At 41.2% G+C, this 16,760-nt stretch overlaps 1 protein-coding gene across 3 annotated transcripts in view; it reads right to left on the reverse strand.

Moving 5' to 3' along the window:
• TRPS1 (transcriptional repressor GATA binding 1) overlaps positions 1 to 16,760 on the reverse strand; it is a 399,923-nt gene that overhangs the window by 8,579 nt on the left and 374,584 nt on the right. For all 3 annotated transcript variants that reach the window (XM_077493239.1, XM_077493238.1, XM_077493240.1), the window contains one exon: positions 9,005 to 9,127. In XM_077493239.1, coding sequence (XP_077349365.1) covers positions 9,005 to 9,127 — 123 coding nt within the window. The remainder of the gene's footprint in view (positions 1 to 9,004; positions 9,128 to 16,760) is intronic.

The raw sequence follows: 16,760 nt of genomic DNA on the forward strand, positions 1-16,760 counted from the left end.
TGAAACACATATTAGTTAAAACAAAAGATGTTTTACTTTTAATGTTATTTAATGGGTGGGCAATCAGACACCTCTTTTTCCTTTGCTAGCATTGACTCAAGTATACAATTTGGCAAAAAAGAAAAGGAAAGACAAAGTTCTTATTTCCGCTGGTTAACGACTTATTAATATTTAATCACCGGATTAACTGGCTGCACTGCTGTGATGCAGTTAAAAATCTATGCTTGCAATTTTTAAACACACAATAAAATCATTAAGCTGTTCATCTCAGGCTACAGACATTGACTATTTTTTTCAGCTCCAGATGCTTTTAGTGTGTTGTGCTCAAATAAAGCCTGGCATAAATGGAGCGATTTTTTTTCCTGCAATTGAGATAAAATGATAATCCTGACACTTTATAAAGCTCTGGTTCGGCCACATGTAGAGTATTCCATCCAGTTCTGGTCACCAATCCTCAGAAGGGAGGTGTGGAAACTGGAGAGGGTCCAGAGAAGGGCAACAAAGTTAATAAGGGGGCTGGAGGACCTCAGTTATGGGGAACGACTACAAGCACTAAACATATTCTCTCTGGAGAAAAGACGCTTGAGCAGAGATATGATATAAATATACAATACCTCAATGGCGATTCTGGCATAGGGAATAAACAATTCAGTCTCAGGGAGTGTAAGAGGACATGGAGCCACTCAATGAAAGTGGAGGGGAAGCAGTTTAACCTTAAACTATGCGGGGGGGGGTCCCTGTCAGGACAGTAAGGATGTGGAATCCACTTCCACAATCTGTAGTGTCAGCAGGAAGTATTGATAGTTTTAAAAAAAACTCTTGGATAAGACCTGGGGTTGCAGGAAAGAAAATTGCTCAATTCTGTTGATGGGGGGATCTCTCCCACAGATCTATTGTGTTCTCCTGGTGGGGAGCAGCCCCACCTAGGAGAACACACAGTGATTATTGCCAGCAGCTATAGCTGCTGGCAATAATTACATTAAAATTTTACAGGCTGGTCGTAGCCATGTTAATCAATCAATCAACTTGAGTAAATCAGCCTGCCCATACATGGTTCGAATCTCGACTGGTCCCTGCTGGACCGGCTAAGATTCATTGATAAAAAATGAAGAGAAAGAGCAAGAATTTCAATTAAAACCAATATAGAGCATATACATAGTACATGTACTGGGTCGCTGGTGTCCCAAGAAAGGAAGGTGGTCACATATATATGTTAAGTTACAACATGTTTCACCAATGATGGCTTCCTCAGAGGATAATGTGGGACCACCACAAATAATTCAGCTTTAACACAAAATACAAGGCAACATAACAATGATTATGCAAACAATAACCATAACCATGTAAGAGAAACAAACTTTTGTCATGATTTCAGGAAAATATATAGCACATACCTCGATCAATCCCAGACCAGGAGATGGATGTTCATGTGTACTATGTGGCATATTCACCAATACCAGGAGCCTGGTGGACAAGATGGGTGAACTAAAGGTACTGTTGTACAAGGGGGATTTTGATTTTGTGGGAATTTCAAAGACCTGGTTCAACAGCTCTCATGATTGGCTGGCAAACATTCAAGGGTATACCCTTTATCACAAGAATAGAGAGGGTAAAAAAGGGGAGGGGTATGCCTATATATTAAGAATAATGTGCAAGTGAATGTGAGAGATTACATCACTAAGGGAGCTAGGGAGGAGGTGGAATCCTTATGCATAGCGCTCCAAAGGGATGAAGCTAAGGGGGAAATAATATTGGGAGTATGCTATAGGCCCCCTAACCTGAGAGAGGAAGGGGAGGCAGATCTCCTATCACAATTTGGATTAGCAGCAAGACTGGGAAGTGTTATCATAATGGGGGATTTTAATTATCCCAACATAGACTGGGTGAAGGGAACCGCGCATTCATCTAAAGCTTGCCAGTTCCTGAATTACTTGTAGGACAATTTTATTGGTTAGATGGTAAACGCACCAACTAGAAATAAAGCATTACTGGATCTACTGATTACCAACAATACAGACCTGATCACGGATGTGGAAATACAGGGCAATTTAGGTAACAGCCATTACAGGTTAATTGGCTTCAGTATAAATCACATAAACAGGAAACATTAGGGGAATACAAAGACACTGAATTTCAAAAGAGCCAACTTCTCTAAACTACAAACCTTGCTAGAAGGCATAAATTGGGATAAAATCTTAGGAACAAAGAACGCAGAGATGCGTTTGCTCTAAGAGCATATTAAATAAGGGCATTAGCCAATGCATCCCAATGGGTAATAAATTTAAAAGAGCGAACAAAAGTCATGGATGGCTTAACTCCGATGTAAAAATGCATATAAAAGCAAAGGATAAGGCCTTGAAAAAATACAAGGTTGAGTGATCATCATCAGCATTCAGACTTTATAAAGAATGCAACAAGAAATGTAAGAGTGCAATAAGGACAGCTAAGATAGAACATGAAAGACACATAGTGGAGGAGAGCAAAAAAATCCCAAGAAATTCTTTAAGTATTTAAACTGTAAAAAAGGGAGGACAGAACATATTGGCCCCATAAAGAATGAGGGAGGACATCTGGTTACAAAGGATAGGGAGATGGCAAAGGTATTGGATTTATTATTCTCCCCAGTCTTCATAAGGGAATCGGGGGGCTTCAGTAACCAAAACTGCAGTGTTTATCCTCATGACAAATCACAGGAAGCACCTCCATGGCTAACAGAGGACAGAATTAAAATTAGACTTGGGAAACTTAACATTAATAAATGACCGGGACCAGATGGCTTGTACCCGAGGGTACTTAGGGAACTCAGTCAAGTAATTGCCAGACCATTGTTCCTAATTTTTACTGACAGTCTACTGACTGGAATGGTACCAGCTGATTGGAGAAAAGCCAATGTAGTACCAATATTTAAAAAGGGCCCAAAATACATCCCTGGGAATTACAGACCAGTTAGCCTAACATCAATAGTATATAAACTCTTGGCGGGGATGATAAGGGACTATAGACAAGATTTTAGTAATGAGAACGGTATCATTAGCAGTAATCAGCATGGATTCGTGAAGAATCATTCTTGCCAAACCAATCTATTAACCTTCTATGAGGAGGTGAGTTTTCATCTAGATAAAGTAAGACCCGTAGATGTGGTGTATCTGCATTTTGCAAAAGCATTTGACACAGTTCCCCATAAATGTTAACTGTACAAAATAAAGTCTGTTGACATGGACAATAGGGTGAGTACATGGATTGAAAACTGGCTACAAGGGCGAGTTCAGAGGGTGGTGAAACATGGGGAGTACTTGGAATGGTCAGGGGTGGATAGTGGGGTCCCCCAGGGTTCTGTGCTGTGACCAATCCTATTTAATTTGTTCATAAACGACCTGGAGGATGGGGTAAACAGTTCAATCTCTGTATTTGCAGACGATACTAAGCTAAACAGGGCAATAACTTCTCTGCAGGATGTGGAAACCTTGCAAAAAGATCTGAACAAATGAATGGGGTGGGCAATTACATGGCAAATGAGATTTAATGTAGAAAAATGGAAAATAATGCATTTGGGTGGCAAACAATATGAAAGCAATGTATACACTGGGGGGAGAACCTCTGGGGGAATCTAGAATGGAAGAGGACCTGGGGGTCCTAGTAGATGATAGGCTCAGAAATGGCAAGCAATGTCAAGATGCTGCTAACAAAGCAAACAGAATATTGGCATGCATTAAAAAGGGGATTAATTCCAGAGATAAAATTATAATTCTCCCGCTCTACAAGACTCTGGTCCGGCCGCACCTGGAGTACGCTGTCCAGTTCTGGGCACCAGTCCTCAGGGAGGAAGTACTGGAAATGGAGCAAGTACAAAGAAGGGCAACAAAGCTAATAAGGAGTCTGGATGATATTAGTTATGAGGAAAGGTTACAAGAATTGAACTTATTCTCTCTGAAGAAGAGACGCTTGAGAGGGGATATGATTTCAATATACAAATACCACACTGGTGACCCCACAATAGGGATACAACTTTTTTGCTGAAGGAGTTTCACAAGGCCCATGGCCACTCATTAATATTAGAAGAAAAGAGGTTTAACCTTAAACTACGTAGAGGATTCTTTTCTGTAAGAGCGGGAAAGATGTGGAATTCCCTTCCACAGGCGGTGGTTTCAGCGGGGGGCATCGATAGTTTCAAGAAACTATTAGATAAGCACCTGAACGACCGCAACACACAGGGATATACAATGCAATACTGACATATAATAACACACATAGGTTGGACTTGATGGACTTTTTTCAACCTCGCCTACTATGTAACTATGGATCAATTGGGGGGACAGATTTAGGTATTTTTTTAAGCTGCTTTTCTCCTGCCAGGAGCAAAGTTGTTCAGGGCAGTAAAAAAATGTCCTGCGTGCATAGGACCTAAAAGGTAAGACATGTTTTTATTTTTTTTAGGAATGTGATGAGAATGGGAATGCATAAAAAACATATAGTGAGGTTTTCTCAAATCTGCTTGCAAAAGTGGAAATACCATTTAAAATGTCAGCAAACTGTTCTTTGCCAATATGCATGTTTCCGAGTTATAGCTGAAAGGATAAGTCTACCTTTTGTAACATGTTACATGATACACTCATATTCAAGTTGTAACATGTAATATGTTACAAATCCAGGCCCCTGCACCCCTGACTCCATGTTGTGACAGGGAATGGGCTATCTTCTCTATCAGCCCTTGTACACACGGTCGGACATTCCGGCAGCCAAATCCGACGGATTTTGTCTGAAACTGTTGCATACACACGGTCGGACAAAGTTGTCAGAAAATCCGATTGTACATAACGTGATGATGTTATTTCGTTAGGACGGGACTACGTTCAGGCTATTAGCCAATAGCTTTGGTCTAGGAATTTGATCTGAGCATGCGTGGCACTTTGTCCGTTGGAGTAGGCTACACTTGATTGGAGTATGTCTGATCAGAGCATTTTGTCTGAAAATTTTACCGGCAAGTTGGAAAAGTTGGTCCTTCGGATATTCCGACGGAAACAGTCCGATGGAAACCACACACAGTCAGAATATCCGACAAAACGGTCCGATAGGACACATTCCGTCGGAATCTCTGACCGTGTGTACAAGGGCTTACAGTTTGCAAAGAACGTGGTCATGTGGGGCTCTGCCCGCCCGGCTGCGTCATTCATTCACCAAGTTTTGTGAATGGAAAACTACAAGGTCCCTTGCAGCTGTCGGGTTGTAGTTCTCAATGAACTACCATGGTGCTGGTGAGCACTGTGGTAATTCATTGATGCTTCCTTAGTGTGTAACCGCTTGGCTGTACGATGTATGGGGCAGATAGCTTACACACAGAGTCTGAAGAGCCCTACATTGCACCCACGATCTGCTGATTGTGGGTGCAATTTTTTCCATGCTCGCAATAAAAAAAAAATAAAAAAAAATAAATGCACTTTTTTTTTTACCTGCAAAAAGATTTTTCTTTTTTTTTTAAAAAAAGGTGAACTTATCCTTTAAGAAAGAGCAGCAAACTAGATGTATCTGTATCTAAGTGCTCTATGGCCAGCAGGCATTTATTGGAACATAGATACTCTCAGAAGGTGTGACTAAAGAGGATGCATATGTAGAACCCTCAAGAAAGATTAAGATATGAATATATTTTAGATCAGGACAGTGGAAACACCCTTTAAACCTCAAGCATTAAATAAGACCTAAAGTGTTCAATATTTATATAAAAAACAAAAAAACAAAATACTCAATGGCCGCTAGGAGTTTTTACTATTATTTTGTTTAAAATACCGGGGAGCTTATAGTCTATTTTTATTTTATACTTTTTGCTTCTCTTGTATATTTTTCTCAATGTTATCATCTTTCTGAATTTCAAATATTATCAGATATGGAACTTTAGATTCTGCAATGCTTCATTTTACCTGTCTCTCTTCCCTTCTACATCAGATGACTGACACAAAATCTGATGGTTATGAATAAGCAAAAAGGAGGGGGAAAAAAAAACCATTCCAAGTAACACAGCTTCGAAATGAAAGTGCCATGCTATGTTTCAATACATTTTGGAATAAATGGGAAATAGTGTTTATTCAGAGGAAGAAGAAAAAGCAACAATGGACAGTTTAAACCCTTCTTTAAAGAATTTGTTGCACTTCATAAGTAAAAAAGAAAATACTGCAGGTAAAGTTCACAATAAATTCCGTTGCAGGAAAATATTTCAGTGCCAATAATAGGAGTACTCAAGGGAGCAGTGGATTTCGGGCTATTTTCCAGAGGAGTGGAGAAATTCACAATAAATATTATGTGAAGGGATGGTAAAAGAGGTTTTGTTAACAGCTAATGTTGCTGAACAAGACAGCAGTCTGGCACTGTAAATAAACGGTGTGTGCTGTATTTGTTGGGGAAGATACAAGAGCATCACAAAACAACAACACCCATTAAAAACACCCAAAGGCAATAGTGTATCACTAAAGATTTACCACCTTTAATGACCAGGCCATTTTTTTTGCGATACGGCACTGCGTTACTTTAACTAACAATTGAGCGGTCGTGCGACACTGTACCCAGATACAATTCTTCCCACAAATAGAACTTTCTATTGGTGGTATTTGATCACCTCTATTTTTTGCGCTATGAGCAAACAAAGACTATTATTTTTCACCTTGTGCTGTAAATCATATCTAATAAAAAAATGGAAAAAAAATAAAATGTCTTCATCAATTCAGGCCAATTTGTATTCTGCTAATATTTTTGGTGAAAAAAATCCCAATAAGCGTATTGATTGATTTTCACAAAAGTTATAGTGCCTATAAAATCTAAGATATTTTTAATAAAAAATGTACTACTAATTTAAATTTTTACTAGTAATGGAGGCGATCAGCGACTAATAGCAGGACTGTGATATTGCGGTGGACAAATCGGACACTAATTTACACTTTTTGGGGATCAATTACACTAATACAGCGATCAGTGTTAAAAACATGCATTGTCACTGTACTAATGATACTGGCTGGGAAGGGGTTAACATCAGGGGCAATCAAAGGGTTAACTGCGTGCCTAGCCTGTGATTCAGGGTAGTTGGGGAGGTGCTTTGATTAGTGGAAGGCATGGATTGGCGTTCCTGCTTTACAGAAACACAGGATCCATGGCCTCTCTACTGACAGATCGGCAGTCTGCCTTGTTTACATAGGTAGGCTGCTGTTCTGCCTTTGCACCGAAGCATCAGGAGGTGACGGCGGACATTGAGACCACCATACCCCCCGATCAGCTCTTGCTGTGTATAACACATATCACATATACTTTCCGGCGGTGCACGCTCTAGACCTGGAAGTGTTAGATCACGTACTAGGTACGTGATCTGCCACAGAACGAACGCCCTGCTGCAGTATATGTACGGTGGGCGGTCCGCAAGTGGTTAAATGTTATGCTACGAGTTTCAAAATGTGAACATTTTTTAATGTTGCTTCCTTTTCATGACAACTGGGGTAAAATGCACCAAAATATTTGATTTCCTACTGGTGGTATTGCCTCACTGCACAGAGCCTGTCAGTTTATTACTGTCACTATTTGCATTAGAAATTACATTTTTGTTGAGATACTTTCAAAGATTCTTTTAGACTTAAAGCAGGGGTGCTCAACCTGTGGCCCTCAGAGCCCACTGATGTGGCCCCCTGGCCTCAAACCAGCACATGCCTATGCTCCAGGATGGCAATCAATGAGTTGCCAACCCACCATCCCAGAGCATCAGAGTGTGTGGAGCCAGCAGAGGAGGAAGCAGGTGGCCGCAGAGGGAGCAGGAGCTGCATAAGCCGATGCTTACTCTGTAGCGCAGACTCCTGTCCCAGGTAGAGCTATACCAAGTGTACTTCACCTAGGACCTTTCTAGCAGCCTGGAGAGCGATGTCAGCAGTAGCTAGAAGAGAAGAAGGTCAGTCTATTAAACAACACATACACTACACTTTTGCTGTGTGCATATTAGCACTTATAAAAGAGGGTTATTAGAGTGCTTCCACACTGATCCATAGGTGCAGCGCAGTGCAGACTTCTATTATATCCTATGGGTTTGGTGGTTCGCTATTTGAAAGTGTACCACACCCACAAGATGTAATAGAAGTCTATAGCCCATTACAGCTAAGATGCAGAAGAGGCGGAGGTGCACTGCACTTCACCTGCGGTGTGGGAAAACCGCAGCACATTTGTGTGAAAGGACAGTAATGCCGCGTATACAGGACCGTTTTTACCATCAGAATAAACTCTGACGGTCTTTCCAACGGAGTTCCACTGAAACCGACTTGCGTACACACGATCACACCAACCATCGTTTTTGGTACGTCGGAATAGCATACAGGCGAACGGTTTTCCCGATAGGAACTGATTCCGTCAGAAAGATTTAAAACGTTCTATTTCTAGGTCCGTCAGAATTTTGGAAAAAAAAAGTTAGCTGAAGCCCACACACGATCGGAATCTCAGATGAAATGATTCCGTCTGACCTTTTCTGCTGGAAAGTCCGGTCGTGCGTCCGCGGCATAAGGGCGTATTTGTGATTTGGGGGCCAGTAAAACTTCAAAGTTCATTGTGGCCCTCTCAGGGGTTTTCACCACCATTTCAAACACAAATAAAAAATGACATCGAGTCACTTGGCTTCCTTTTGCAGTGCTGCTGCTCAAGCCTCAAGCCTAAGACCTTTGGTTTGGTTCCACAGAACATTACTTAGCACCCATGTGCTTATAGGCAACTCTGCACCTCTCTCTTTCGTGTAGCATCCAGCTGGTTATCAGGATAAATGGAGAGAGTAAATCTCTCCAGCAGGGACACTTAAAAAAAGAACTGCAAGTGGTTATAAACTAAACTATAAACTATACAGAACTTATTAGACTATAAGTATATATATAAGTGTATATATTAACTATGAAAATTAGATTTTTAGCAAACCCAAATATAATCAAAAAACACCCAAGCTATTTAAGTTAATATAGAACAAGGGACTTGGGGAAAAAAAACAAACATGTTTTCATACCGAGTGCAGTTTTTGGTACAGGCCACAGGCGTTGCAGACATAGCCTCCATTTGCATTCTTTCTCCATAGAGAAGTCTTTGTGGTCAGGCAATTGGCACAAAAAACTCCGGAGCCTCTACGTCTCTGAAAATTAAAGAAAGCAAACCATACATGAAACACAAGCAACTGTATTATTATTTTTTTATGTAAAGTCAAATTAGCAAAGGTTTCCTGTAACATAGCCGAACAAGGTCTACTCTACCGGGATATCAGTTGGCCAAGTCTTCAGGCCAAATTAAGCACAAATGAAATTGTCTTCATCATAATTAGATCTACTTGTTCTAATTAATGACTTTGCTTTTGGACAAACCATAAATTCGGCCTGCTGGCTGAACTTAAGGATTAAATGTCCCTACAATTAAAATTGGCAGGAACATTCATAAAATAAAATAAAAACGACAAAAGCTATAAAATAATATACCTATGTACATTTTTAGTTAACCCAATGACAAGTATATAAATATTAAAAACCTCAAACTCTACGGAAGACATTAATAATGTTTCCATTATTATTATACTATTTCCATGAATCCTTAACATTTTGTGACACACACACACACACACACACAAAATACTGCAATACATTTTAGGACTAGATCATTTTTAAATGATATCTGGAAGCAGGTCGAGTTAGGCTCTGACCCTACCTTTCCTCTCTTGTGATTCCAGACAGCTAATCTTAAAAGGTAAATGATTTATCTACCACAATAAGCCCTGGTTCACATTGTAGCGATTTGGCATGCGATTTGACATGCCAAATCGGCGGCTATTGCTGGCAATGGCACCGTCCAACGCTGCATTCAGCTAAACTCACGTGATTTAATTCCCGCTGTCATAGTGAACCTGGGCTAAAAGGAATCTCACATATTTCTTGTTTTCATTTCCAGTCTGGAGACTTGTACTCTCTACACAGTAGCTGCATTGTTGCAGAAGCTGTCTTCTTCTAGCAGTTTATGATCTACAGCAGTTACACGTGTGCAATGCAGCACCTGAATTATCATTTATGGCTCCCTGTCATGCACATACTGAATCAAACAGGTAAGTGATGGCAATGTTTTCCTTGTTCTCTACCCTTGCTTAATGTTATATTGCAGGCTTCAGATCTGCAAGTACTGTATGTAAATATTGTCTATACAGTCTGGGCCTGTCATGGCTGCTCTTCAAAGCGCAGGGAAAGAAAATGCAGATGTACATTTGCAAAGCAGCTCGGTAGCCACAGCTCATAACCAGAAGCATCAAAAGAGCAGCAAAAGTTCCCAATACTGGCAGCAAAGTCAAACTGGATATAAGTGGTCATTCATTAGAGGTACACTAGAAGGGTGGGAAGGTGATGCTATAATCTAAGTTTAGCAATTCATTGAGTGTTTGCAAAGTAACGTTATCCTTAAACTCTTAAATAGTGTGTGCACAAATTTAGTTTATAGAATCTTTTGATGGGAAGGGCATTGGACAATGATGGGAAGGTCATGGGAACTTACACTCTACCACATATATGCACTTAGACTGTCACATAGGAAGCCTGAGGAAGGGACACGCATGTCCTGAACGCGAAGCTCTGCCTGCTGACCCGACCCAGAAATGAGGTCCGTCCTTGTAAGCCCTGTACGCCGCCGATTGCAGTCCTGACTACCCGAAAGGCATTATTATTTTTTTTTTTTTAAATTGTTTATTTATAACAGGAGATGGGTCCACATAGACCAACAAGATACAAACATTCCACGTGTCTAACAGAGTAGCAGGCAAAACAGGTGGTACAACAACAAGTCTCTGCTAACATTAATATCAATATCAAAAACCGTTAATACCAATTTTGTGGAATTCAGCAGATTATCACTGTCTCGTGGGCACACCTCCCAAGGTCATTTTAAAGGAGCATCTACTCGGTTATATGGGGGGGGGGGGGAATAGAGCGAGAAGGAGAGAGAAAGAGAAAGAAAAAAGGAGGTAAACGGGGGGGGGGGGCAGGTGGAAAGGAGAGGAGCGGGAGCGAAAGGCATTATTAATCAGCAGTGTGACTGGACGTAGGATAACACCGCGGAGACACAGCTACTATTACATCTATATCGGACTCCCCCCTTTTTCACCTGGTTGTCAGAGCAGCTGACACTACATGCCCATTTATACCATACTTTTGAGAGTGGATATTAACCTTACTACTTTTATTAAAATAATTTGCTTACTGCACTTAGAGGGCGCTGTTCACTTCTCCACTGTCATGATTCAGACAGCAGTTTACCTGCCTGTGCCATTCTTACCACCTTGCTGCAGTGCTTCTCCTACTCCTCTGTTGTTTGACTACTGCGCTCACCTTTGGGCATCACCTGCTATTCTGTGGGTTTATATTTCCTTTCTCTTCCATCACTTCCTGGTCCGCTTTCCAGTTTGCCTCCCTATATATACACATACGTAGTGCAGCCAACTTTGCTTGAGCAACTTCATGGTTCTATGGTTCTCTGAGCTCATGTTTCCTTACCATTGCGTGTATTTTGTGTCTGGCTTCCTATGTACTGACCCTGGCTTTGTCTACTGTCTATGCTTACCTACTGCCCACCCAATCTTGGTTTGTTTTATGGATTTCCTTCTGTCTTCTGCTGCAGTACTCTGCACACAGTAGTGGTCTCCGCATCCTCAGCTGGGCCTACCTGGGGGCTACATCTTGGTTCCAGCTTGCTGCAAATCCATCCTCACCATCATGGAGAAGAAGCAGACTGGAGCTTCGACTCAGCACCCTGTAGTTTGAGATCTACAAGGGCTCACTATCACAGACACCTGACATAGACACATCATCTTTTCTTGAAATTATTAAAGCTACCAATCTGAACCCCATAGAGCCAACATGGTCCCCTTGGAGAATGTATTTGCTAAACTCTGATGATGACTTTTTTGAAATATTAAACTCATAAATACGGTAGCTCAAAACTTGCAAGTGGTACAACAAATTCTAGCAGTAGCCTACAATGATTCAGAATGGTATGGAAAGAATGGCAATGGATAACAAATTGTTACAGCTCATTATCAGAGACTTTTTTGCTGGTGGCTCAATGCTACAACTTCAATCCTTTTTCTATCAAGAAAAGTAAACCAATAGTTGTTCACCATGGGTGTACCACAATGCAGAGTCGGCCAAATGCAAATCCAAGCAAACCAGTGAATTAAGCCAGGATGGGTATATGCCTCACCACCAGTGAAATATTTTCTCATCTATTGCTGCAATTAACCCTTTGCAGTAAATACTATATATACAGTAGTCTCGCTGTTTACATTTGGGTGATGATGGGGTGGGAAACATAAAGCAAAGTCTCCCTTTAGAGGCAACCATCAAATTTTGATTCATGTCCTGATTTCGAAAAATAAAATGGCATTTTCCTGTAGGGATACGTATTTAGTTACTCCTACTGTCAGCAGGTGATTTGATATTTGCACAAATCCTAAATGATAAACAGTACATTTAACATTTTTACAAGTTCCTGAATCCTAACGGTTCCTATTCTCACCTTTACACATTGCATGACATCACCCCCTCCAGAAATCTAATGTTATGTGTCACCATCAATTGTAGTTTCCTGGCAGAATGCAAGGAAAGACTCTCGTGAGATTTATTAATCATGACTGGATAGATAATGAAACCACCAGATTACAGACGGTCCAAAAGTGAATCAGCAGCAATGCACCAATGCAATACTACAGAACAGAAAATCAAATGTGGAAAAGGCTCTCATCAAATCTTAGGATGTAGAAGTGCCTGGTCTTTAACACAGCCACTGAAAAGTGGGGATAGGTTTAACTGCAGGACAACTCCTAGGGATAGAATCCAAATGCAGAATAACAGACACCGTGGCTCAGTCATTGAATCATTGCAATAAGCCAGATATAAAATGAATCTGTGAAACTATATATGGAAACTGCCATAACTTAATTAATTTCTTTCATAGGGACTGTCTTCCTAATCCTGGTTTCATTACCTTAAGACTACCTGACCCGAGACTATCATGCAACCAATTAAGCATATCTACATTTAAGAACAAAAATTTAATATATTGCAGCTTGCCAGTCCCTATATGTGGTGGTTGCATTAGTTATTTATCTTTCAGGCTTTTTTATGCCTGGCTATCTTGTCAGCAAGGCCCCATGCAAATTGTGTGTTTAACCCTGGTGCATTGGGCTCTAGCATTTAGCAGCAGGCAGAGGGCACAGGTGCACTACCCAGTCATGCTGCAAGCAGCCTGTGAATCTCTATGGGAAGCTTACATCTGCTGCAGCTGGATGGTGTACCCAGTAGTACTGTATGTATGTTTAGGGAAGTATGCACCCAGGGACGAATAGCTGCAACATAAGAATTCAGTATTTTGGGCATTTGTCCCTGGACAAATTCTGCCTTAAACATACTGTACATATAACTAGATGCACTGTTCAGCTTCTCATTTCCAAGGCTGCCAGCAGCGAAGTTGTATGGAACACCTGCGTCTTCTGCCCGCACTTAGATGCTAGTGCCCCATGCTCAATGCGTATGGGGCCTAAAACACTTCCTGTCCTATGGGGATAGTTCTCACTCACTGTCCGGATAGAGATCACATTTCTTTCTGCATATATAGGTCCTGGTGAAGGGGGGATCTCGGAACACCTGAAACAGAATGGATTTTAAAGCGGTTGTAAACCTGCAAAGCAAAGGCATAATGTGTTAGTATGCATCGCATACTAGTACATTATGTGAAACTTACCTGAAACAAAGCCTCCCAGCGATGCAATGGCATTGCTGGAGAGAGCATCCATCTTCACCAGTCTTGCTTCTGGGTTCCCGGACTCTGGCTCTGTGACTGGACAGAACCGCGATGACACATGTGCGCGGGAGCTGCCAGTTACAGCACAGGGCTCTGAAAGAGCGGCACGGGTGGCCGTTACTTCAGAGCGCATGCGCCATGTGATGGCACTGGCTGCATGTACAGTTAATATCTCCTAAACAGTGCACGACATTTACACTACCTATAGGTAAAATTCAAAGATGGAAGTTTACTTCTTCTGTAAAGGCAGTGATAAATTATATCCAGACAGAAATATCCAATCTAGTGCTCTTCTCCTCATATCTTCTATTCCCCTAATACAAGAGCCTATCATGGGCTCCTGTTGGGACTGCTATAATTAAGAGAATCAGCGCTCCCCTTCCCCATCTTTAATGGGGTGCTATAAATAAGTTCCACAGCACCCTACCTCAATACTCCCCTTAACAGCCCAAAATGACTTGATAAGTGGATAATAGTCTGGAGGAGCGGGTGTTTCTACACGGGCTACATTTGTATGAAGACCACACTAGGTAACACCCACATCTGATACTGAGTCTCCATGATTGAAATAACTAATATCCATTGAATGAAAGGGGCAGGCCAGGCACAGAAAGGCTGGAGAGGAAAAAGCTAGATGTTGCTGGATGTCCTCCAACCAGGAAATGAGGCAGGCGCCATTTCAGGGGTGCCCAACCAGTGGCCCTCTGATGTGCCCTGCGACCTCCTGCTCTGGGATGCTGGGTTGGCAAGCCTATCTGCCCTCCCAGAGCATCAGTGTTGTGGATGAAGCCGGAGGTAGAGAAAGCAAGCGGATGTGAAGCAGAGCCGCGTAATCCAAAGCTTCCTCTATAACACTGGCTCATTTCACAGGAGTCATACCAAATTCACTCCTGGGAGTGCAACAGCTGGCGATTCCTGAATAGTAGACTGTTGTTAAAGGTAAGTTTATTACTACAATCAGAGTGTATATATATGGGCATATCTGTTCTGCAGGGGTTACTAGGCTGCTTTCAAACCTGTGGGTTACCTGCACTAAGCCATAGACTTCTGTTATTACCTGCAGGTTTGGTGTGCTTTTAGAAAATGCACCACACCTGCAGGAAATAATAGAAATCTATGGCAAAGTGCAGCAAACCTGGAGGAAAGCGTCAGGTGCACTGCGCTGCACCCGTGGTGTGGGTAAACTGCAGCGCATCAGTGTCAAAGCAGCCTTAGGCCCCTTTTACACAATTGGTCCGCCCCAAATGGACCCTCCATTCACCTTTATGGAGACCCAGATGTAAACGTAGTTGTGTCCGCTAAAAAAAACCTGAAGGGGATCCATCCCCTTACATCTGAGAGGATCAGATGGCCTATAGAGGAGAGTGGGCTGTACCTGCTCTGCAAATGCGGAGTGGACACTGACCTGTCATCCGCCCACTCCACTTATTATTTCAAGTTGCTTAAGTGGCCCTCGCTCTTCAAAAAGTTGGGCACCCCTGCTCTATTTGACATGCTGGAGCAGTCAAAGTGCTGCAATGGCCATTAACTCTTAGCCGGGAAGTTGAGAAAGTCAAAACCCTGATTTAAAAAAAAGTAAAGCTAGATTGAGGGGGTCTATAGAAGATGCATTTCTGGCTAATAAAGATAACAGGAAGCATCTTGAGATTCCTGGTACCAAGTAGAACTTTTGATCAAAACATTTTTTTTTTTTTTTAAAGACAGGTTCCCTTTAATAAGAGCAAGTGGCATGCAAATCCACATAGTGCCAATGTCTGTTAAGATCATTTGAAATATTTGTGAGATATCACTGAATCGTAGAATGGCATATTTTTGCCCACACTCCCAAAAACATCCGCCCTGGACAACAGCCTAATCTGCCTGGGTATTTCATATGTACATACACACTTCATCACTCTCGTCCAGGCAAAATGACAACATTTGTGTAAATCCACTTTATTACACAGGAAATGACATTTATTATAAACTAGCCATTTTAAAGGATTTCTTCCAAATTTGCTGATTTTTTTTTTTAAATACAAGACTATGCTGCAGAAACTGAGTTGACTGCCAAAAGGAATACAATGGATGCAATTGTACTCTGATACATTTCAAAGAAAAAAAAAAACCTTTGTGCAGACATAATTTTGGCCTGTGGAATTGAGCCTTTTCTTGGCATTAACTTGGCAGTTTATTCATCGAGTGTTTCACAATGAATAACTACAACCAAAATACAAATAGAAATATATACACTGTATAGGTACAGTTTTGCATAGGATAATATTTCTATCACGATGTAAAGCACCATCGGAGAAGCTCCTTCACTAACCTAATTACAGGCGTGCATTTATTTGTACCTGCTCTGGCGGGCAGTCAGCAATCTCAATTAATTATCGATATGGGGACAGGATTGAAATGTAAATAGATGGAGATTGGTAAGCGGGATTTACATAAAGGTCTGACATGAGCGAGTTCATTGAAGATGTCTACAGAGCTGAAAGTCAATATGACAATAGCACTTTCCTAGGAATAAGAAATTTCATTACAATGCTCGATTGCAATTCTTCTTTAATAACAATAATGATTCAATCACGGGGCTATCAATAAACTCTTTGTGCATTTCATTTACTTTCCTGTTTTCTTTGCAAATAGACAAAGTGACTGCAGATTATGTGAACCGCGCATAGATTAGATCATTACATAATATCACAATAGGTCATCCTTTTTAGATTGATTACATTTTCTCTATTTATGGTAGCAGCAATATAGTAGAAGCATAGTTACATGCTTGGTTATGTTATATTAAGGTCAAAAACCAGTTGTGTCTGATTCGTGAGATTGCCTTTTGCCTAATTTTCCTATAGATTCAACAAGAAGTGAGAACAAAGCTTTCCAAAGCAAAGAAATTTTTCTCTCGAGGTGTACTCATACCGGGCACGGTTGAACCAAACTGTGCCCAA

The sequence above is a fragment of the Lithobates pipiens genome, unplaced genomic scaffold (assembly GCF_037356315.1).
Source record: "Lithobates pipiens isolate NorthernLeopardFrog02 unplaced genomic scaffold, aLitPip1_a1.2 Scaffold_19, whole genome shotgun sequence".
Classification (NCBI taxonomy): Eukaryota; Metazoa; Chordata; class Amphibia; order Anura; family Ranidae; genus Lithobates; species Lithobates pipiens.